The sequence below is a fragment of the Bombina bombina genome, chromosome 6, assembly GCF_027579735.1.
Source record: "Bombina bombina isolate aBomBom1 chromosome 6, aBomBom1.pri, whole genome shotgun sequence".
NCBI lineage: Eukaryota > Metazoa > Chordata > Amphibia > Anura > Bombinatoridae > Bombina > Bombina bombina.
The window spans coordinates 482,346,944-482,372,278 of record NC_069504.1 but is presented as its reverse complement, the minus strand read 5'-3'; the positions used below and the strand labels follow the sequence as shown (position 1 = coordinate 482,372,278).

The 25,335-nt window shown below is 41.0% G+C and overlaps 1 protein-coding gene across 1 annotated transcript in view; it reads right to left on the bottom strand.

The window, feature by feature from the left end:
* Nucleotides 1-25,335, bottom strand: part of VPS13C (vacuolar protein sorting 13 homolog C) — a 1,402,311-nt gene that overhangs the window by 478,422 nt on the left and 898,554 nt on the right. Inside the window, 1 exon segment of the mRNA XM_053719302.1 lies at nucleotides 7,722-7,884. Coding sequence (XP_053575277.1) covers nucleotides 7,722-7,884 — 163 coding nt within the window.

Genomic DNA, 25,335 nt, shown 5'->3' with positions numbered 1-25,335 from the left:
AAAAACATAATTTATGCTTACCTGATAAATTTATTTCTCTTGTAGTGTATCCAGTCCACGGATCATCCATTACTTGTGGGATATTCTCCTTCCCAACAGGAAGTTGCAAGAGGATCACCCACAGCAGAGCTGCTATATAGCTCCTCCCCTAACTGCCATATCCAGTCATTCGACCGAAACAAGCCGAGAAAGGAGAAACCATAGGGTGCAGTGGTGACTGAAGTTTAATTAAAATTTAGACCTGCCTTAAAAGGACAGGGCGGGCCGTGGACTGGATACACTACAAGAGAAATAAATTTATCAGGTAAGCATAAATTATGTTTTCTCTTGTTAAGTGTATCCAGTCCACGGATCATCCATTACTTGTGGGATACCAATACCAAAGCTTAAGTACACGGATGATGGGAGGGACAAGGCAGGAACTTAAACGGAAGGAACCACTGCCTGTAGAACCTTTCTCTCAAAAACAGCCTCTGAAGAAGCAAAAGTATCAAATTTGTAAAATTTTGAAAAGGTATGAAGCGAAGACCAAGTCGAAGCCTTGCAAATCTGTTCAACAGAGGCCTTATTTTTAAAGGTCCAGGTAGAAGCCACAGCTCTAGTAGAATGAGCTGTAATTCTTTCAGGGGGCTGCTGTCCAGCAGTCTCATATGCTAAACGGATTATACTCTGAAGCCAAAAAGAAAGAGAGGTTGCCGAGGCCTTTTGACCTCTCCTCTGTCCAGAGTAAATAACAAACAGGTGAGATGTTTGGCGAAAATATTTAGTAGCCTGCAAGTAAAACTTCAATGCACGGACTACGTCTAGATTATGCAAAAGACGTTCCTTCTTTGAAGGAGGATTAGGGCATAATGATGGAACAACAATCTCTTGATTGATATTCTTGTTAGAAACCACCTTAGGTAAAAACCCAGGTTTTGTACGCAGAACTACTTTATCTGAATGAAAGATCAGATAAGGAGAATCACAATGTAAGGCAGATAACTCAGAGACTCTTCGAGCCGAGGAAATAGCCATCAGAAAAAGAACTTTCCATGATAGAAGTTTGATATCAATAGAATGAAGGGGTTCAAACGGAACCCCTTGAAGAACTTTAAGAACCAAGTTTAAGCTCCATGGGGGAGCAAAAGGTTTAAACACAGGCTTAATTCTAACTAAAGCCTGACAAAATGCCTGAAAGTCTGGAACTTCTGCCAGACGCTTGTGTAAAAGAATAGACAGAGCAGAAATCTGTCCCTTTAAAGAACTAGCTGATAGTCCTTTGTCCAAACCCTCTTGGAGGAAGGACAATATCCTAGGAATCCTAACCCTACTCCATGAGTAATTCTTGGATTCACACCAATGAAGATATTTACGCCAAATCTTGTGGTAAATTTTCCTGGTGACAGGCTTTCGTGCCTGTATTAAGGTATAAATTACTGACTCGGAGAAGCCACGCTTTGATAGGATCAAGCGTTCAATCTCCATGCAGTCAGTCTCAGAGAAAGTAGATTCGGATGATTGAAAGGACCTTGTATTAGAAGGTCTTGTCTCAGAGGCAGAGTCCATGGTGGAAAGGATGATATGTCCACTAGGTCTGTATACCAGATCCTGCGTGGCCACGCAGGCGCTGTCAATATCACTGATGCTCTCTCCTGTTTGATTTTGGCAATCAGACGAGGGAGCAGAGGAAACAGTGGAAACACATAGGCCAGGTTGAAGAACCAAGGTGCTGCTAGAGCATCTATCAGTGCCGCTTCTGGGTCCCTGGACCTGGATCCGTAACAAGGAAGCTTGGCGTTTTGGCGAGACGCCATGAGATCCAGTTCTGGTTTGCCCCAACGGAGAACCAATTGAGCAAACACCTCCGGATGGAGTTCCCACTCCCCCGGATGAAAAGTCTGACGACTTAGAAAATCCGCCTCCCAGTTCTCTACCCCTGGGATATGGATCGCTGATAGGTGGCAAGAGTGAGTCTCTGCCCAACAAATTATCTTGGAGACTTCTGACATCGCTAGGGAACTCCTGGTCCCCCCTTGATGATGTAAGCCACAGTCGTGATGTTGTCCGACTGAAATCTGATGAACCTCAGTGTTGCTAACTGAGGCCAAGCTAGAAGAGCATTGAATATTGCTCTTAACTCCAGAATATTTATTGGGAGGAGTTTCTCCTCCTGAGTCCATGAACCCTGAGCCTTCAGGGAGTTCCAGACTGCACCCCAACCTAGAAGGCTGGCGTCGGTTTGTTACAATGGTCCAATCTGGCCTGCGAAAGGTCATACCTTTGGACATATGGACCCGAGATAACCACCAGAGAAGAGAATCTCTGGTTTCCTGATCCAGATTTAGTAGAGGGGACAAATCTGTGTAATCCCCATTCCACTGACTGAGCATGTATAATTGCAGCGGTCTGAGATGCAGGCGCGCAAATGGCACTATGTCCATCGCCGCTACCATTAAGCCGATTACTTCCATGCACTGAGCCACCATGGGGCGCGGAATGGAGTGAAGAACACGGCAAGCTTTCAGAAGTTTTGATAACCTGGACTCCGTCAGGTAAATTTTCATTTCTATAGAATCTATCAGAGTCCCTAGGAAGGAAACCCTTGTGAGAGGAGATAGAGAACTCTTTTCTTCGTTCACTTTCCACCCATGCGACCTCAGAAATGCCAGAACTATCTCTGTATGAGACTTGGCAATTTGAAAGCTTGACGCCTGTATCAGGATGTCGTCTAGGTAAGGAGCCACCGCTATGCCGCGCGGTCTTAGAACCGCCAGAAGTGAGCCCAGAACCTTTGTAAAAATTCTTGGGGCTGTAGCCAACCCGAATGGAAGAGCTACAAACTGGTAATGCCTGTCTAGAAAGGCAAACCTCAGGAACCGTTGAGGATTCTTGTGGATCGGAATGTGAAGGTAGGCATCCTTTAAGTCCACTGTGGTCATGTACTGACCCTCTTGGATCATGGGTAAAATGGTTCGAATAGTTTCCATTTTGAATGATGGAACTCTGAGGAATTTGTTTAGGATCTTTAGATCCAAAATTGGTCTGAAGGTTCCCTCTTTTTTGGGAGCCACAAACAGATTTGAATAAAACCCCTGTCCTTGTTCCGTCCGCGGAACTGGATGGATCACTCCCATTACAAGGAGGTCTTGCATGCAGCTTAGGAATGCCTCTTTCTTTATCTGGTTTGCAGATAATCTTGAAAGGTGAAATCTCCCTTGTGGGGGAGAAGCTTTGAAGTCCAGAAGATATCCATGAGATATGATCTCCAACGCCCAGGGATCCTGAACATCTCTTGCCCACTGGGCGAAGAGAGAGAGTCTGCCCCCTACTAGATCCGTTGTTGGATAGGGGGCCGCTCCTTCATGCGGTCTTGGAGGCAGCAGCAGGCTTTCTGGCCTGCTTGCCCTTGTTCCAGGACTGGGTAGGTTTCCAGGCCTGCTTAGATTGAGGAAAGGTTCCCTCTTGTTTTGAAGTAGAGGGAGCTGATCCTGCACCTGCCTTGAAATTTCGAAAGGCATGAAAATTAGACTGTTTGGCCCTTGATTTGGCCCTGTCCTGAGGAAGGGTATGACCCTTACCTCCAGTAATGTCAGCAATAATTTCTTTCAAACCAGGCCCGAATAAGGTCTGCCCCTTGAAAGGAATGTTAAGTAATTTAGACTTTGAAGTCACATCAGCTGACCAGGATTTAAGCCATAGCGCCCTACGCGCCTGGATGGCGAATCCGGAATTCTTAGCCGTTAGTTTAGTCAAATGAACAATGGCATCAGAAACAAATGAGTTAGCTAGCTTAAGTGTTCTAAGCTTGTCAATAATTTCAGTCAATGGAGCTGTATGGATGGCCTCTTCCAGGGCCTCAAACCAGAACGCCGCCGCAGCAGTGACAGGCGCAATGCATGCAAGGGGCTGTAAAATAAAACCTTGTTGAATAAACATTTTCTTAAGGTAACCCTCTAATTTTTTATCCATTGGATCTGAAAAAGCACAACTGTCCTCAACCGTGATAGTTGTACGCTTTGCTAAAGTAGAAACTGCTCCCTCCACCTTAGGGACTGTCTGCCATAAGTCCCGTGTAGTGGCATTTATTGGAAACATTTTTCTAAATATAGGAGGTGGGGAAAAGGGCACACCGGGTCTATCCCACTCCTTACTAATAATTTCTGTAAGCCTTTTAGGTATTGGAAAAACATCAGTACTCACCGGCACTGCATAGTATTTATCCAGCCTACACAATTTCTCTGGCACTGCAAATGTGTCACAGTCATTCAGAGCAGCTAATACCTCCCCAAGTAACACACAGAGGTTCTCAAGCTTAAATTTAAAATTAGAAATCTCTGAATCAGGTCTCCCCGATTCAGAGACGTCACCCACAGACTGAAGCTCTCCGTCCTCAGGTTCTGCATATTGTGACGCAGTATCAGAGCTATCGCGCTTGCCTCTCAATTCAGGCAATCTGGCTAATACCTGTGACAGGGTATTTATTCATGATTGCAGCCATGTCCTGCAAAGTAATCGCTATGGGCATCCCTGATGTACTTGGCGCCATATTAGCGTGCGTCCCTCGAGCGGGAGGCGAAGGGTCCGACACGTGGGGAGAGTTAGTCGGCATAACTTCCCCCTCGACAGACCCCTCTGGTGACAATTCTTTTATAGATAAAGACTGATCTTTACTGTTTAAGGTGAAATCAATACATTTAGTACACATTCTCCTATGGGGCTCCACAATGGCTTTTAAACATAATGAACAAGTAGTTTCCTCTGTGTCAGACATGTTTGTACAGACTAGCAATGAGACTAGCAAGCTTGGAAAACACTTTAAACAAAGTTAACAAGCAATATAAAAAAACGTTACTGTGCCTTTAAGAGAAACAAATTTTGGCAAAATTTGAAATAACAGTGAAAAAAGGCAGTTACACTAACAAAGTTTTTACAGTGTATGTAACAAGTTAGCAGAGCATTGCACCCACTTGCAAATGGATGATTAACCCCTTAATACAAAAAACAGATTAACAAAACGAAAAATATGTTTTTTAAACAGTCATAACAACTGCCACAGCTCCTACTTTTGAAGCCTTTTGAGCCCATCAGAGATGTCCTATAGCATGCAGGGGACTGCTGAGGGAAGCTGAATGTCACAGTTTGTCATTTTAACTGCACCAACTGTAACTTTTATACTATAACAGAGAAAAGCCTCAGGAAAACTGTTTCTAGCAAAAATAAAGCCAGCCATGTGGAAAACTAGGCCCCAATAAGTTTTATCACCAAAGCATATATAAAAACGATTAAACATGCCAGCAAACATTTTATATTACACTTTTATAAGAGTATGTATCTCTGTTAATAAGCCTGATACCAGTCGCTATTAAATCACTGCATTTAGGCTTAACTTACATTAATCCGGTATCAGCAGCATTTTTCTAGCAAGTTCCATCCCTAGAAATATGTTTACTGCACATACCTTATTGCAGGAAAACCTGCACGCCATTCCCTCTCTGAAGTTACCTCACTCCTCAGAATATGTGAGAACGGCAATGGATCTTAGTTACTTCTGCTAAGATCATAGAAATCACAGGCAGATTCTTCTTCTAATGCTGCCTTTGATAAAACAGTACACTCCGGTACCATTTAAAAATAACAAACTTTTGATTGCAGTTAAGAAACTAACTATAATACACCACTCTCCTCTTACTACGTCCATCTTTGTTGAGAGTTGCAAGAGAATGACTAGATATGGCAGTTAGGGGAGGAGCTATATAGCAGCTCTGCTGTGGGTGATCCTCTTGCAACTTCCTGTTGGGAAGGAGAATATCCCACAAGTAATGGATGATCCGTGGACTGGATACACTTAACAAGAGAAAGTTCCTGCAAAGGCGCCGCCTCCTCCTCCTTGTAGGGCACTAACAGGAAGTAAAAGACACTGCAGAAATGCAGTTTAAAAAAAATAAATAAAAGATAAAATCCATTGAAATAGATGAATAATACATATTGCAATGTTATATTAAAGGGACATTAAACACTTTGAGATGTAATATAAAATGATAAATCATATATATATATATATATATATATATATATATATATACTATGCAATATACCTTTCATTATTTATTTTGTCCCCTTTTCCTGTAATTCCACTCTGAAATTGTGATATTTTCAGTTCCTGTTAGAAATGGAATTGCAGGACACTGTTATATTCCACACAGCCATTGGCTTCTTTAGAACTGTCTCTAATTGGCCACAGCAAGGAAGGCAACCTAAGTTACAACATAGCAGCTCCCATTGTTTTAGACACTAAAACTTTACAGCTTTTTTGTCAATATTTAAACAGCTAATGAAACTTTAAAAAATACATCTACCTGCTATTCCTAGAGAAATCTTTTCTTTGCATTCTTCATTCTAACATGTATTTAGTGTTAAATGCCCCTTTAAGTATAAGAAACAACAGATATATCCATCTGGGATCTGCTAATTGAGAAGTGGATTTGGATAGTCTATCTACTAAATTCTGGTCCAGAGTTTTAGATGGGTCTTTCATTGTTTAGAAAGTACTTCTGCATGAGTCATGTCTTCCACATTGCCCATTTTACCATTGGAATAACATACCATTTACCCTAAAAGACATTCCTTGAGGTCTTGTACATAAAATCCTAACGTGTATGCATCTCTGCTCCCTGAAAAAAATGCTTGCTGAGATGGTATCACTCAACTTCTATTAAAAATGATGTTCTACCCATGATCCTTAAATGAACATTTAACACCTGATGAAAAATGTTAAAACCTACTTTTTCTTATTAATAAAAATAAAATAATCACTGCTGTCTATTTGATCTGTTCCTCTTACCCCAAACTGTTGACAAAGATTGTTTTGAAGTACAGTGTTAATCCAGTGCTTGATTCTACTATGTAAGCTGCCATATTGTAACGTACCTTACAGGGGCACAGCAGTCACATGACACACACAGCATATTATTTGTTGCATATACTTAGAGAAACACATCTCTTTGCAGTGTGTGAGCTGCAGTGTCTGAAGATACTTATTTTTTTGTCACTCACAGTATAAATGTATTAGCTTTCCCCATCTAATACACATATTATGCAGAACAATTGAAATACAATTCTTTATAAGCACTGTTTATGTTTTTAACACCCCCACAGTTTTACTCTTCAAACTGCCCACAAGTTTTATGCTCTAAGCAAAAGTCGTTTCCAGTGAACTTCAGGCACTATTGTCGTAAATCATTTGTAAGCTCCGTGAGGGAGAGAGGGAGGGCGAGGCTCTCAGACACGCTGGATATACTTATATACTCCATGCAGAAGATTTTTGCTTCTTATGACCTCTCCTGCTTATGTACCAGCTAATGTGATCAGTTAGTAATGATCGTCTGTTTTATTTAGCAGTGTGATCTGCTCTTGTCACACCCTCTGCCAAGAGTCAGACACAGTCACTAGAGCAGAACTCTGTGTGTGATCATCAGAAGGTGTGACAGGAGCAGATCACACTGGTAAATAAAACAGACAATCATTACTAACTGATCACATTAGCTGGTACATAAGCAGGAGAGATCACAAGAAGCAGAAATCTGCTCTGCACGGAGTATATCAGTATATCCAGCGCATCTGAGAGCCTCCCTCTCACTCTCTCCCTCACGGAGCTTCAGCTTACAAATGATTTACGACAATAGTGCCTGCCCTGAAGCTGTGCACTGGAAACGGCTATAAAAACAAGAATGTTCAATTACCTGGCCTGGTCACCGCAAACTTTTGTTTTTCTGTTTGCAGTCTTGCCTCCTGAGCTCTTTTAGGTGCTTGCTCTCCAGAAGATGGAATGGCAGAAGACAAGAAGTCTATCAATGAAAGCAATGCCTGAGTGTGTAGGATCAGATCTAAAGTTGACATAGTTACCTATTAAAGAGAAAAACAAAATGTTTGCTTACCTGATAAATTAATTTATTTCATGATAGTGAGAGTCAATAAATCATCATGTGTGAGAATATTCCCCTCCTGACCACTAGAAAGAGGCAAAAGACACCCTAACACGGCAGAGCTTTAAATTCCTCCCACCTCCCATGATCCTCAGTCATACATATAGCCAAGAAGATAAGGAAACAAAAGCAGGAAAGAGCAAGTGGGGCAAAGAAGTGTAAAACGAGTACTGCCGCCACCTGAACAAAAATAAATTTATCAGGTAAGCATTTGTTTTGTTTCGTTTCATCAGATGGTGAGAGCCCGTGAGTCACCACGTGGAAATCAATACCCAAGTTGTGGATCCCACGAGACCAAATTGAATGGGGGGGAGAAACAGTAAAGGCAGATTTTACTTTTCAGGCACTATAATCCGCAGAACTTTCTTGCATACACATCAAAGTGAAAAGAAGACCAAGTAGCTGCCTTACAAATCTGATCAATAGAAGTCTCATTATGAAAGGCCCAAGAAGTAGCAACTGCTCCAGTGGAATGAGCAGTAAAGTGCTTAGGGGGAGTTTTCCCCATGACAAATAAAACTTTCGAATTAAGGCTATAAGCCAAGCTGCTAAAGTAATAGTCATAGCTTTCTGACCTTTGCAGGCCCCAGAGAAATTAACAAAAAGAGACAAAGAAACTCTAAAATCTTTTGTATAATATTTGGGAGCTCTTACAACATCTAAGCTGTGGCGAAGACATTCCTTAAAATTCTTAGGAGCTAGACAAAAAGAAGGAACCACAATTTCCTGATTCATAATATCTGTAGTTATCAATTTAGGAAGAAATGAATAGCTATAGTGCAAAGAACAGCCTTATCTTGACAAATCAGAAAAGGAGGTTTGTATGACAAATCTGAAAGTTCAGTGACCCTTCTACCTGAAGAAATAGCTAGAATAAAAAGAACCTTCCAGGATAAAAGCTGAAGGTCTAAAACATGCATCAGCTCAAAAGGAGGAGTTTTAAGAATCCTTTAAAAAAAAAAAAAAACAAGATTAAGATTTCAAGGAGGAGAAACTTGACGAATAACTGGTTTTATTCTGATCAGAGCCTGAACAAATTCTTAAAGTCAGGAATTTTAGCAATTTTCTTATGAAACAGAAAAGAAAGACCGAAATCTGACTGAGGGAACTTAAGAACTCCAGGAATTGTAAAATAATTCCAAAAGTAGCCTTTGCAAGAACAGGATGCAAAAATGGTATTCCAGACTTTGTGATAAATATGTTTGGTAACCAGGATATCAATAACCTTGTCAGAAAAACTTCTCTGCAAGCAGAATAAAGCGTTTAATCGTCATACCGTCAAATTCAGAGTTTTGAGATCTTGATAAAAGAAAGGGCCTTGAGAGGGAAAATCCTTTCTTAGAGGAAGCCTTTAAGGCGAACACAAGGACATCTTCACCAGATAGGCAAACCAAATCCTGCAAGGCCACGTCGGAGCAATCAGAATTGCTGAGGCTTTTTCCTGCTTGATTCTGCTATCACTCTGCATAGCAATATGAACAGAGGAAAAATGTAAATCAGGTTGAACAAGGGTATCTATCAGAGTTGCTGAAGGTCTTGAGACATGGCACAATACTGAGGCAGTTTGTGATTCAAATGAGAAGCCATGAGATCCATCTCTGGCAGACTCCAACATTTCACAATTTGTTCTGATTCAGAGACCATTCCCCTGGGTGAAGAGACTGGAGACTGAGAAAGTCTGCTTCTCCATTGTTCACACCCAGATGATGCCGTTTCCTCATCACTAATGAACGGTGAGTTCCTCCCTGATGATTGACATAAGCAACTGTTGTGACATCATCTGACTGGAATCTCAGAAACCATTTGTGTCTGAGGTCGGGAAAGCTCTGAAAAGCCATGAAGATTGCATTAAGTTTCAGAATATTTATTGGTAACCTTGCCTCCTTAGAAGACCAAACTCCATGCGCTCACCGACACCCCCAGACTGAACCCCAACCTAACAGGCTGGCATCTGTGGAGTAACTATCCACATTAGAGAAAAAAAAAAGGAGGCTCCCTGAAACAAGGACTGGTAAGACTACCACTAGGTCCAAGACTGTATTGTCTTGTGATCTAACAGAATCCACAGAGAAAGACTCTCGTGATTCTCATTCCACTGATGCAGCATCTGCAATTGGAGATCCTAAAGATGAAATTTGGCATATTGAACTGCATATGAGGCAGCCACTATAAGACCCACAACTTCCATGCACTGAGCAAAGGATAGGAGTGGATTCAGCTGCAGAAGGGCACAGGCCTCTTTATGCTTCAGTCTGTGCTGATCTGTCAGAGACAAAAACACAGTCATGGAATCAATTATGAACCCAAGAAAAGACAAATGTGTCTGAGGAGTTAATGAGGAGTTCAGTAACACTGAACTGAAGAACCATCTGAGTGTGAGACACAGCCAGATGATAAGGAGCATGAACGAGAAAGACGTTTAAGAAAGGAACTACAGAAATTCCTTGAGCTCAAACTAAAGACAACAGAGCTCCTAGTACTTTTTATATAACTCCCTGGAAGAAGTAGCCAGACCAAAAGGTAGAGCCAACAACTGAAAAACATAATTTATGTAAGAACTTACCTGATAAATTCATTTCTTTCATATTAGCAAGAGTCCATGAGCTAGTGACGTATGGGATATACATTCCTACCAGGATGGGCAAAGTTTCCCAAACCTCAAAATGCCTATAAATACACCCCTCACCACACCCACAAATCAGTTTAACGAATAGCCAAGAAGTGGGGTGATAAGAAAAAAGTGCGAAGCATAAATATAAGGAATTGGAATAATTGTGCTTTATACAAAAAAATCATAACCACCACAAAAAAGGGTGGGCCTCATGGACTCTTGCTAATATGAAAGAAATGAATTTATCAGGTAAGTTCTTACATAAAACAGAATTTATGCTTACCTGATAAATTACTTTCTCCAACGGTGTGTCCGGTCCACGGCGTCATCCTTACTTGTGGGATATTCTCTTCCCCAACAGGAAATGGCAAAGAGCCCAGCAAAGCTGGTCACATGATCCCTCCTAGGCTCCGCCTACCCCAGTCATTCGACCGACGTACAGGAGGAAATATGCATAGGAGAAACCATATGATACCGTGGTGACTGTAGTTAGAAAAAATAATCCATCAGACGTGATTAAAAAAACCAGGGCGGGCCGTGGACCGGACACACCGTTGGAGAAAGTAATTTATCAGGTAAGCATAAATTCTGTTTTCTCCAACATAGGTGTGTCCGGTCCACGGCGTCATCCTTACTTGTGGGAACCAATACCAAAGCTTTAGGACACGGATGAAGGGAGGGAGCAAATCAGGTCACCTAAATGGAAGGCACCACGGCTTGCAAAACCTTTCTCCCAAAAATAGCCTCCGAAGAAGCAAAAGTATCAAATTTGTAAAATTTAGCAAAAGTGTGCAGTGAAGACCAAGTCGCTGCCTTACATATCTGGTCAACAGAAGCCTCGTTCTTGAAGGCCCATGTGGAGGCCACAGCCCTAGTGGAATGAGCTGTGATTCTTTCAGGAGGCTGCCGTCCGGCAGTCTCATAAGCCAATCGGATAATGCTTTTAAGCCAAAAAGAAAGAGAGAGGTAGAAGTTGCTTTTTGACCTCTCCTTTTACCAGAATAAACAACAAACAAAGAAGATGTTTGTCTGAAATATTTAGTGGCCTCTAAATAGAATTTTAGAGCACGGACAACGTCCAAATTGTGTAACAAACGTTCCTTCTTTGAAACTGGATTCGGACACAAAGAAGGTACAACTATCTCCTGGTTAATATTTTTGTTGGAAACAACTTTCGGAAGAAAACCAGGCTTAGTACGCAAAACCACCTTATCTGCATGGAACACCAGATAGGGCGGAGAACACTGCAGAGCAGATAACTCAGAAACTCTTCTAGCAGAAGAAATTGCAACCAAAAACAAAACTTTCCAAGATAATAACTTAATATCTACGGAATGTAAGGGTTCAAACGGAACCCCTTGAAGAACTGAAAGAACTAGATTAAGACTCCAGGGAGGAGTCAAAGGTCTGTAAACAGGCTTGATTCTAACCAGAGCCTGAACAAACGCTTGAACGTCTGGCACAGCTGCCAGCCTTTTGTGAAGTAAAACAGATAAAGCAGAGATCTGTCCCTTCAGAGAACTTGCAGATAATCCTTTCTCCAAACCTTCTTGGAGAAAGGATAGAATCTTAGGAATTTTTATCTTGTTCCATGGGAATCCTTTAGATTCACACCAACAGATATATTTTTTCCATATTTTATGGTAAATTTTTCTAGTTACAGGCTTTCTAGCCTGAATCAGAGTATCTATTACCGAATCTGAAAACCCACGCTTTGATAAAATCAAGCGTTCAATCTCCAAGCAGTCAGTTGGAGGGAAACCAGATTCGGATGTTCGAATGGACCTTGAACAAGAAGGTCCTGTCTCAAAGGTAGCTTCCATGGTGGAGCCGATGACATATTCACCAGGTCTGCATACCAAGTCCTGCGTGGCCACGCAGGAGCTATCAAGATCACCGAAGCCCTCTCCTGATTGATCCTGGCTACCAGCCTGGGAATGAGAGGAAACGGTGGGAATACATAAGCTAGGTTGAAGGTCCAAGGTGCTACTAGTGCATCTACTAGAGTCGCCTTGGGATCCCTGGATCTGGATCCGTAACAAGGAACCTTGAAGTTCTGACGAGAGGCCATCAGATCCATGTCTGGAATGCTCCATAATTGAGTTATTTGGGCAAAGATTTCCGGATGGAGTTCCCACTCCCCCGGATGGAATGTCTGACGACTCAGAAAATCCGCTTCCCAATTTTCCACTCCTGGGATGTGGATTGCAGACAAGTGGCAGGAGTGATCCTCCGCCCATTGAATTATCTTGGTCACTTCCTCCATCGCCAGGGAACTCCTTGTTCCCCCCTGATGGTTGATATATGCAACAGTCGTCATGTTGTCTGATTGAAACCTTATGAATTTGGCCTTTGCTAGATGAGGCCAAGCTTTGAGAGCATTGAATATCGCTCTCAGTTCCAGAATGTTTATCGGGAGAAGAGATTCTTCCCGAGACCATAGACCCTGAGCTTTCAGGGGTTCCCAGACCGCGCCCCAGCCCACCAGACTGGCGTCGGTCGTGACAATGACCCACTCTGGTCTGCGGAAGCTCATTCCCTGTGACAGGTTGTCCAGGATCAGCCACCAACGGAGTGAATCTCTGGTCCTTTGATCTACTTGAATCGTCGGAGACAAGTCTGTATAATCCCCATTCCACTGTCTGAGCATGCACAGTTGTAATGGTCTTAGATGAATTCGTGCAAAAGGAACTATGTCCATTGCTGCAACCATCAATCCTATTACTTCCATGCACTGCGCTATGGAAGGACGAAGAACAGAATGAAGTACTTGACAAGAGCTTAGAAGTTTTGATTTTCTGACCTCTGTCAGAAAAATCCTCATTTCTAAGGAATCTATTATTGTTCCCAAGAAGGGAACTCTTGTTGACGGGGACAGAGAACTTTTTTCTATGTTCACTTTCCATCCGTGAGATCTGAGAAAGGCTAGGACGATGTCCGTATGAGCCTTTGCTTTTGACAGAGACGACGCTTGAATCAGGATGTCGTCCAAGTACGGTACTACTGCAATGCCCCTTGGTTTTAGAACCGCTAGAAGGGACCCTAGTACCTTTGTGAAAATTCTCGGAGCAGTGGCTAATCCGAATGGAAGTGCCACAAACTGGTAATGCTTGTCCAGAAAAGCGAACCTTAGGAACTGATGATGTTCCTTGTGGATAGGAATATGTAGATACGCATCCTTTAAATCAACCGTGGTCATAAATTGACCTTCCTGGATGGTAGGAAGGATCGTTCGAATGGTTTCCATTTTGAACGATGGAACCCTGAGAAATTTGTTTAGGATCTTGAGATCTAAAATTGGTCTGAATGTTCCCTCTTTTTTGGGAACTATGAACAGGTTGGAGTAAAACCCCATCCCTTGTTCTCCTATTGGAACTGGATGAATTACTCCCATCTTTAACAGGTCTTCTACACAATGTAAGAATGCCTGTCTTTTTATTTGGTTTGAAGATAATTGAGACCTGTGGAACCTTCCCCTTGGGGGTAGTTCCTTGAATTCCAGGAGATAACCCTGAGAAACTATTTCTAGGGCCCAAGGATCCTGAACATCTCTTGCCCAAGCCTGAGCAAAGAGAGAAAGTCTGCCCCCCACCAGATCCGGTCCCGGATCGGGGGCCATCCCTTCATGCTGTTTTGGTAGCAGTGGCAGGCTTCTTGGCCTGCTTACCCTTGTTCCAGCCTTAAGCTTCTTGGCCTGCTTACCCTTGTTCCAGCCTTGCATCGGTCTCCAGGCTGGTTTGGGTTGAGAAGTATTACCCTCTTGCTTAGAGGATGTAGAATTAGAGGCTGGTCCGTTTCTGCGAAAGGGACGAAAATTAGGCTTATTTTTAGCCTTAAAAGACCTATCCTGAGGAAGGGCGTGGCCCTTTCCCCCGGTGATGTCTGAAATAATCTCTTTCAAATCAGGACCAAACAGTGTTTTACCCTTGAAAGGGATGTTAAGCAATTTTGTCTTGGAAGACACATCCGCTGACCAAGACTTTAGCCAAAGCGCTCTGCGCGCCACGATAGCAAACCCTGAATTTTTCGCCACTAATCTAGCTAATTGCAAAGCGGCATCTAAAATAAAAGAGTTAGCCAATTTAAGTGCTTGAACTCTGTCCATAACCTCCTCATACGAAGATTCTTTATTGAGCGACTTTTCTAGTTCTTCGAACCAGAAACACGCTGCCGTAGTGACAGGAACAATGCATGAAATTGGTTGTAGAAGGTAACCTTGCTGAACAAACATCTTTTTAAGCAAACCCTCTAATTTTTTATCCATAGGATCTTTGAAAGCACAACTATCTTCTATGGGAATAGTAGTGCGTTTGTTTAGAGTAGAGACCGCCCCCTCGACCTTGGGGACTGTCTGCCATAAGTCCTTTCTGGGGTCGACTATAGGAAATAATTTCTTAAATATAGGGGGAGGAACAAAAGGTATGCCGGGCCTTTCCCACTCCTTATTTACTATGTCCGCCACCCGCTTGGGTATAGGAAAAGCATCGGGGGGCACCGGAACCTCTAGGAACTTGTCCATCTTACATAATTTCTCTGGAATGACCAAATTGTCACAATCATCCAGAGTAGATAATACCTCCTTAAGCAGTGCGCGGAGATGTTCTAATTTAAATTTAAATGTTACAACATCAGGTTCAGCTTGTTGAGAAATTTTTCCTGAATCTGAAATTTCTCCCTCAGACAAAACCTCCCTCCTGGCCCCTTCAGATTGGTGTGAGGGTATGTCAGAACCATTATCATCAGCGTCCTCTTGCTCTTCAGTGTTTAAAACAGAGCAATCGCGCTTTCTCTGATAAGTAGGCATTTTAGATAAAATGTTTGCAATAGAATTATCCATAACCGCCGTTAATTGTTGCATGGTAATAAGTATTGGCGCACTAGATGTACTAGGGGCCTCTTGTGTGGGCAAAACTGGTGTAGACACAGAAGGGGATGATGCAGTACCATGCTTACACCCCTCATTTGAGGAATCATCTTGGGCAATATCATTATCTGTGGCATCATTGTCCCTACTTTGTTTGGACACTATGTCACAATCATCACATATATTTAAATGGGGAGAAACCTTGGCTTTCATACATATAGAACATCGCTTATCTGATGGTTCAGACATGTTAAACAGGCTTAAACTAGTCAACAAAGCACAAAAAACATTTTAAAATAAAACCGTTACTGTCACTTTAAATTTTAAACAGAACACACTTTATTACTGAATATGTGAAAAAGCATGAAGGAATTGTTCAAAATTCACCAAAATTTCACCACAGTGTCTTAAAGCCTTAAAAGTATTGCACACCAAATTTGAAAGCTTTAACCCTTAAAATAACGGAACCGGAGCCGTTTTTACATTTAACCCTTATACAGTCCCAGGTATCTGCTTTGCTGAGACCCAACCAAGCCCAGAGGGGAATACGATACCAAATGACGCCTTCTATAAGCTTTTTCAGTGGTTCTTAGCTCCTCACACATGCATCTGCATGCCTTGCTTTCCAAAAACAACTGCGCATTAGTGGCGCGAAAATGAGGCTCTGCCTATGACTAGAAAAGGCCCCCATCTGAAAAAGGTGTCCAATACAGTGCCTGACGTTTTTTAACAACAATCCCCAAGATTATAATAACTATTAAGAGTTATAATCTGCCAAATATGCTTAGCAAAGTAATCGTTTTAGCCCAGAAAAATGTCTACCAGTTTTTTTTTTTTTTTTAAATAATTTTTTTATTGAAGTTAAAGCATATATCATCACAACAAGGACTCACCCTAAGGCCAACGTTACAACAAAGAGAGTAATACATTGTCTATACAAAGGCATTATTGAGAGAGTAATATGCAAATACAGCAAGAGAAAAAAAAACAAACAAAAAAAAAAACATTTCAAATCTGGTTATGAAGATAGACTATCTTAGGCGAGATAAAAAAGAACTTCATTTTATATTATATTGTCAGCGTATGAACTCCACATTCTAATAATATTTTACCTAAGACCAAAATATCAGCCTGTGGAGGTTTAACATAAGTATCAGCCACTCTTGGGCCGAGATATATAGGGGGAGGGGGATATTCAGCGGGTAAGCACCGCTATACGCATAGGGAGAGGGGTGGGGGGACGGAGCCATAAATAATTGTACGTAGCATAGGGTACCTGGTGTGGATTTAGAAGTGCCCGATCGTAGCGACCGTAGGCCTGGTAGCTGGGATACTAAAAAGCCAAATTAGATATGCCTTGGAAAGTTAGTCTACTTAGGAGCAGATAGTGGAGTAAAGTGACATCTTATTACAAAATGAAGTAGCTAGATAGGGGCCACAGGTCACTCTGCTGATTCATTCAGGGAGACTCAGACGATACAAGCATAAACTATAAAGAAATGTATACATGTCACAATAGTAGCACTTCACACAGGTTTTCAGGACTGGTCTAAAGAGCAATGAAACAGACAATATATGAACTTAAACAAACATTGCGTATTAAACTTGTCCACTAGCTAAAATGGAGTATGATAAAAAATATACATTTCTATATAACATTTGAGAAGACAGTAAACAGTTATATCTTGTAAATATAAGAACAAACATTTCCCAATCTGGTGTCTAATCTTTCCCTATTACTGGGCCATGAGAGCAGAATAATACTAAATATTTAGCCATTTATAAATATATGTTCAGTGCTAGAATCATTAAACATTAACATGCCTAAGATAGTTATATTTTAGTTAAGTGGTATGTATAGTAGTGATACCTGGAGTAACGTTACAGCCCAAAAATATGTATAAAATCAGGACTATGCATTCCTATATAGATATATATATATGCAAACTAAGCTAAGTAAATGCTATTATTAATGGAGGGAGGAATTATTAAAAGGGAAAAAGCATATATACTAAATTCGAGCTTTAGTTCCATTGACAGCATTGTAGACATATTTAACAATTAATCAGCTACTAAGCGCTAAGTGAAAGAGGGAAAAGATCCCCTAGAAGATTAAGTAACCATAACCAGTGCCTAGCAGACTTCACATCAGACAGTTTGTATCTGTCATCCTTGACTATAGTCTGTGGGTATGGGAATTAGCTTAACACTCTACATAAGGTATAAATGATGTTTGCAGCCATCTTGGGGAAAGAGAAAAAAAAAACCCACACAAACCAGGCATTGTATTCTCTCATGGGTACTGCATATTCAATTAGTGTATTAGCCTGTGGCTACTATAGATGAAGAGCAAATTATTTACATGCCCATCAGGGCTGCTGACTAAATAACATATCGTCAAAGTGCATTTTTCAGATCCCTTAATCATCATGTTGGGCAAAGTGTTATTCACATCATAGGCCATATGTTATCGGTTCATGGCACAATAATAAATAAGCGTGTATATGTGGTAGGAAGGGCTATAGGCAGACAGCATAAAAGACACGTTTTTCATACAGTATAACGGCAATTAAAGGTAACCAGTAGGAACAGAACTTGGTACTAACTAAATGAGCAAAAACTGTCCAAGCCTAGAGAGAAGTAGAACTAATTAGAACTTTTGTAAGCTAGGAGCAAAACAAACAGAGACATCAGTATTCTGTATTCATGCAGTGCGATTGCACTTCCAAGGAAGCAGACCATATATTTTAGCAGGACTTAAAGTTATTTGAGTGCATAGGTGAAAACCCTGGGATAATTAGAATTCATGAACCAGTCCAGAACCGGGATGAGGAGAATACTTGATCCGGAGTAGGTGTCATGACTCCAACTGTAAGCTTGTGACTTGCCCCAAATCAGCGTCAGATCTACGCTAACTAGAAAACTAAACAGGGGACTGCACAGGGGATCCGGTAAAAGATAAGACTGCAAAATCTGTATTGGGGGCTATTAAGAACAGTCTTGTATCGCAATGCGTTCCGGTGTGTTAGCCAATACCCACCGGCTTGCAGATGTCACAGTGCATATCTCTAGAATACCGCCAGCCAAGCCATAGCAACCGTCCAGTCACAGGGGTAAATCCGCTTGCGGCCTCACCATATCTAGCTGAACCTCGCATGCCACAGCCGGAGCATCAGGGAGCAGACCTGTATCAGCCCAGGGACTGACAGCCAAAACATCGGGTTTCCATGACGAAGTTCCTTCAGGGTAGGGCCATGACTTTGCTAACAAGCCTGTTATAATATTGCTGGTGGGAGCTGCTTTTGGGACTAGTAGAGATCTAGCCTCCTGCTGTGCAGAGTGTGTTCCTTCCGTTGTAGTGATGATAGGCTGCAGGGGGCTTAGTTGAATGCTTAGAATCGTCGATTCCGCTGTATGGGGCTCAGGACTTCTTTTATGCTCGGTTTGCATAATCATAGAATGTTGAGGAGTATCCCAGCTCACATGTGGGATGTCCAGTGTATATCCTCTGGATGTCTCTGCAAGCCCACTAGTTGTCGGCGCATCCTGGGTCTTGTTCATAGCTACCCTAAGCACCGCTATCAGTTCATTCTGATGAACATCCAAAGTGAGCATTAAGTCATGCAACAAAGACATAACATGCTTCTCCATAGCTTGATATATGGTTGAATCCTTAACAGAGGTATCAGAACGTGGTTGATCTTCAAGATGGCGTATCACCCCACTTAGTCCACACAGCAGGCCAGAAAAATTCTTGTGCCGATGTGATATCTAAGATTATGTTTTTAACACCATTTAAGCATTCATCTCAGTCTTCCAGACTTACTGAGAGTTAAAGCATACTATAAGGTTCCTTAGTGTGTTCAGAATAATAGTAAATTTAAACAGATAACAGGAGCTCTAGAGAGATGCGTCTCTCTGCTTCGGCAGTTGGCTCCGCCCCCCGTCTACCAGTTTTTTAAGCCCTTATAAAGCCCTTTATTCTTTTACTTAATCTAAGAAAATGGCTTACCGGTCCCCATAGGGGAAATAACAGCCTTCCAGCATTACAAAGTCTTGTTAGAAATGTGGCCAGTCATACCTCAAGCAGAAAAGTCTGCCAACTGTTTCCCCCAACTGAAGTTACTTCATCTCAACAGTCCTGTGTGGAAACAGCAATCGATTTTAGTAACGTTTGCTAAAATCATATTCCTCTTACAAACAGAAATCTTCATCTCTTTTCTGTTTCAGAGTAAATAGTACTTACCAGCACTATTTTAAAATAACAAACTACATTTAAACACCAAAAAACTCTTAACCATCTCCGTGGAGATGTTGCCGGTGCAACGGCAAAGAGAATGACTGGGGTAGGCGGAGCCTAGGAGGGATCATGTGACCAGCTTTGCTGGGCTCTTTGCCATTTCCTGTTGGGGAAGAGAATATCCCACAAGTAAGGATGACGCCGTGGACCGGACACACCTATGTTGGAGAAATTATGTTTTCTTTCATGAAATTAGCAAGAGTCCATGAGCTAGTGACGTATGGGATAATGACTACCCAAGATGTGGATCTTCCACGCAAGAGTCACTAGAGAGGGAGGGATAAAATAAAGACAGCCAATTCCGCTGAAAATAATCCACACCCAAACAAATGAAAAAAAACTGAAAATATAAGCAGAAGAATCAAACTGAAACAGCTGCCTGAAGTACTTTTCTACCAAAAACTGCTTCAGAAGAAGAAAACACATCAAAATGGTAGAATTTAGTAAAAGTATGCAAAGAAGACCAAGTTGCTGCTTTGCAAATCTGAACAACCGAAGCTTCATTCCTAAACGCCCAGGAAGTAGAAACTGACCTAGTAGAATGAGCTGTAATCCTTTGAGGCGGAGTTTTACCCGACTCGACATAAGCATGATGAATTAAAGATTTCAACCAAGATGCCAAAGAAATGTCAGAAGCCTTCTGACCTTTCCTAGAACCGGAAAAGATAACAAATAGACTAGAAGTCTTTCGGAAATTCTTAGTAGCTTCAACATAATATTTCAAAGCTCTAACTACATCCAAAGAATGCAATGATTTCTCCTTAGAATTCTTAGGATTAGGACAGAATGAAGGAACCACAATTTCTCTACTAATGTTGTTAGAATTCACAACCTTAGGTAAAAATTTAAAAGAAGTTCGCAACACCGCCTTATCCTGATGAAAAATCAGAAAAGGAGACTCACAAGAAAGAGCAGATAAATCAGAAAGTCTTCTGGCAGAAGAGATGGCCAAAAGGAACAAAACTTTCCAAGAAAGTAATTTAATGTCCAAAGAATGCATAGGTTCAAACGGAGGAGCTTGAAGAGCCCCCAGAACCAAATTCAAACTCCAAGGAGGAGAAACTGACTTAATGACAGAATTTATACGAACCAAAGCTTGTACAAAACAATGAATATCAGGAAGATTAGCAATCTTTCTGTGAAAAAGAAGAGAAAGAGAGAAGATTTGTCCTTTCAAGGAACTTGCAGACAAACCTTTATCCAAACCATCCTGAAGAAACTGTAAAATTCTCGGAATTCTAAAAGAATGCCAGGAAAAATGATGAGAAAGACACCAAGAAAACATAATTTATGTAAGAACTTACCTGATAAATTCATTTCTTTCATATTAGCAAGAGTCCATGAGCTAGTGACGTATGGGATATACATTCCTACCAGGAGGGGCAAAGTTTCCCAAACCTTAAAATGCCTATAAATACACCCCTCACCACACCCACAATTCAGTTTAACGAATAGCCAAGAAGTGGGGTGATAAGAAAAAAGTGCTTAAGCATATAAAATAAGGAATTGGAATAATTGTGCTTTATACAAAAAAATCAAAACCACCACAAAAAAGGGCGGGCCTCATGGACTCTTGCTAATATGAAATAAATGAATTTATCAGGTAAGTTCTTACATAAATTATGTTTTCTTTCATGTAATTAGCAAGAGTCCATGAGCTAGTGACGTATGGGATAATGATTACCCAAGATGTGGATCTTTCCACACAAGAGTCACTAGAGAGGGAGGGATAAAATAAAGACAGCCAATTCCTGCTGAAAATAATCCACACCCAGAATAAAATTTTAATGAAAAAACATAAGCAGAAGATTCAAACTGAAACCACTGCCTGAAGTACGTTTCTACCAAAAACTGCTTCAGAAGAAGAAAACACATCAAAATGGTAGAATTTAGTAAAAGTATGCAAAGAGGACCAAGTTGCTGTTTTGCAAATCTGATCAACCGAAGCTTCTTTCTTAAACGCCCAGGAAGTAGAAACTAACCTAGTAGAATGAGCTGTAATCCTTTGAGGCGGAGTGTTACCCGACTCAACATAGGCATGATGAAATAAGATTTCAACCAAGATGCCAAAGAAATGGCAGAAGCTTTCTGGTCTTTTCTAGAACCGGAAAAGATGACAAATAGACTAGAAGTCTTTCGGAAAGACTTAGTAGCTTCAACATAATATTACAAAGCTCTAACAGCATCCAAAGAATGCAATGATTTCTCCTTAGAATTCATAGGATTAGGACATAATGAAGGAACCACAATTTCTCTACTAATGTTGTTAGAATTCACAACCTTAGGTAAAAAATTCAAAAGAAGTTCGCAGCACCGCCTTATCCTGATGCAAAATCAGAAAAGGAGACTCACAAAAAAAAAAAAAAAAAGAGTAGATAATTCAGAGACTCTTCTGGCAGAAGAGATGGCCAAAAGAAACAAAACTTTCCAAGAAAGTAATATAACGACCAAAGAATGCATGGGTTCAAAAGGAGGAGCTGGAAGAGCCCCCAGAACCAAATTCAAACTCCAAGGAGGAGAAATTGACTTAATGACAAATTTTATACGAACCAAAGGTTGTACAAAACAATGAATATCAGGAAGATTAGCAATCCTTCTGTGAAAAAGAACAGAAAGAGCAGAGATTTGTCTTTCAAGAAACTTGCGGACAAACCTTTATCTAAACCATCCTGACGAAATATAAGTCTTCCAGACTCTATAATATATCTCTCTAGATACAGATTTACGAGCCTGTCACATAGTATCAATCACAGAGTCAGAGAAACCTCTTTGACCAAGAATCAAGCGTTCAAACTCCACACCTTAAAATTAAGGTTTTGAGATCCCGATGGAAAAAAGAACCTTGAGACAGAAAGACTGGTCTTAACGGAAGAGTCCACCGCTGGCAAGAGGCCATCCGGACAAGATCCGCATACCAAAACCTGTGAGGCCATGCTGGAGTTACCAGCAGGACAAACGAGCATTCCTTTAGAATATTGGAGAATACCCTTGGAAGAAGAACTAGAGGCGGAAAGATATAGGCAGGATGACACTTGTAAGGAAGAGATAATGCATCCACTGCCTCCGCCCGAGGATCCCGGGATCCGGACAGATACCAAGGAAGTTTCTTGTTTAGATGAGAAGCCATCAGATCTATTTCTGGGAGTTCCCACATTTGAACAATCTGAGGAAATACCTCTGGGTGAAGACCATTCGCCCAGGTGCAACGTTTGGCGACTGAGATAATCCGCTTTCCAATTGTCCATACCTGGGATATGAACCGCAGAGATTAGACAGGAGCTGGATTCCGCCCAAACCAAAATTCGAGATACTTCTTTCATAGCCAGAGGACTGTGAGTCCCTCCTTGATGATTGATGTATGCCACAGTTGTGACATTGTCTATCTGAAAACAAATGAACAACTCTCTCTTCAGAAGAGGCCAAGACTGAAGAGCTCTGAAAATTGCACGGAGTTCCAAAATATTGATCGGAAATCTCACCTCCTGAGATTCCCAAACCCCTTGTGCCGTCAGATACCCCCACACAGCTCCCCAACCTGTAAGACTTGCATCTGTTGAGATTATAGTCCAGGTCGGAAGAACAAAGAAGCCCCCTGAACTAAACGATGGTGATCTGTCCACCATGTCAGAGAGTGTCGTATAATCGGTTTAAAGATATTAATTGAGATATCTTTGAGTAATCCCTGCACCATTGGTTCAGCATACAGAGCTGAAGAGGTCACATGTGAAAACGAGCAAAGGAGATCGCATCTGATGCGGCAGTCCTAAGACCTAAAATTTCCATGCATAAGGCTACCAAAGGGAATGATTGTGACTGAAGGTTTTGACAAGCTGATATCAATGTTAAACTTCTCTTGTCTGACAAGGACAGAGTCATAGACACTGAATCTATCTAGAAACCTAAAAAGGTTACCCTTGTCTGAGGAATCAATGAACTGATTGGTAAATTGATCCTCCAACCATGAACTTGAAGAAACAACACAAGTCGATTCGTATGAGATTCTTCGAAAATGAGAAGACTGAGCAAGTACCCAGATATCGTCCAATAAGGAAATACCAAAACCCTGTTCTCTGATTACAGAAAAAAGGGCACCGAGAACCTTTGAAAAAAATTCTTGGAACTGAGGCTAGGCCAAACGGTAGAGCCACAAAACTGGTAATGCTTGTCTAAAAAGAGAATCTCAGACACTAAAAGTGATCTGGATGAATCGGAATATGCAGATACACATCCTGTAAATCTATTGTAGACATATAATGCCCTTGCTAAACAAAAGGCAGGATAGTCCTACAGTAACCATCTCGAATGTTGGTATCCTTACATAACGATTCAATATTGATAGATCCGGAACTGGTCTGAAGGAATTGACCTTCTTTGGTACAATGAAGAGATAAAATAAAACCCCAGCCCCTGTTCCAGAACTGGAACGGGCATAATTACTCCAGCCAACTCTAGATCTGAAACATATTTCAGAAATGCTGAGCCTTTGCTGTGTTAACTGGGACACAGGAAAGAAAAAAATCTCTTAGCAGGAGGCCTTAACTGAAGCCAATTCTGTACCTTTCTGAAACAATGTTCTGAAACCAGAAATTGAGAACGGAATTGATCAAAATTTCTTTGAAGAGAACGTAATCTGCCCCATACCAGCTGAGCTGGAATAAGGTCCGCACCTTCATGGGTACTTAGGAGCTGGCTATAGGTTTTCTATAAGGCTTGGATATATTCCAAACTGGAAATAGTTTCCAAACTGATACTGCTCCTGAGGATGAAGGATCAGGCTTTTGTTCCTTATTGTGAGGAAAGGAACGAAAAATGATTATTAGACCTAAATTTACCTTAGATTTTTTATCCTTTGGTAAAAAAGTTCGCTTCCTTCCAGAAACAGTTGAGATAATAATTTATTACCCTGGAAAGAAAGGGAAAGCAAAGTTGACTTAGAAGACATATCAGCATTCCAAGTTTAATCCATAAAGCTTTTCTAGCTAAAATAGCTAGAGACATATACCTGACATCAACTCTAATGATATCAAAAGATGGTATCACCAATAAAATTATTAGCATGTTATAGAATAATAATAATGCTATAAAATTATGAGCTGTTACTTATTGCGCTAAAGCTTCTAACCAAAAAGTTGAAGCTGCAGCAACATCCGCTAAAAATATAGCAGGTCTAAGAAGATTACCTGAACATAAGTAAGCTTTTCTTAGAAAGGATTCAATTTTTCCTATCTAAAGGATCCTTAAATGAATTACTATCTGCCGTAGGAATAGTAGCACATTTAGCAGGAGTAGAGACAGCCCCATAACCTTAGGGATTTTGTCCCAAAAAAACTCTAATCTGTCAGATGGCACAGGATATAATTGCTTAAACGTTTAGAAGGAGTAAAAGAATTACCCAAATTATTCCATTCCCTGGAAATTACTTCAGAAATAGCATCAGGGAGATTAAACACTTCTGGAATAACTACAGGAGATTTAAAAACCTTATTTAAACGTTTAGATTTAGTATCAAGAGGACCAGAATCCTCTATTTCTAATGCAATTAATACTTCTTTAAATAAAGAACGAATAAATTCCATCTTGAACAAATACAAAGATT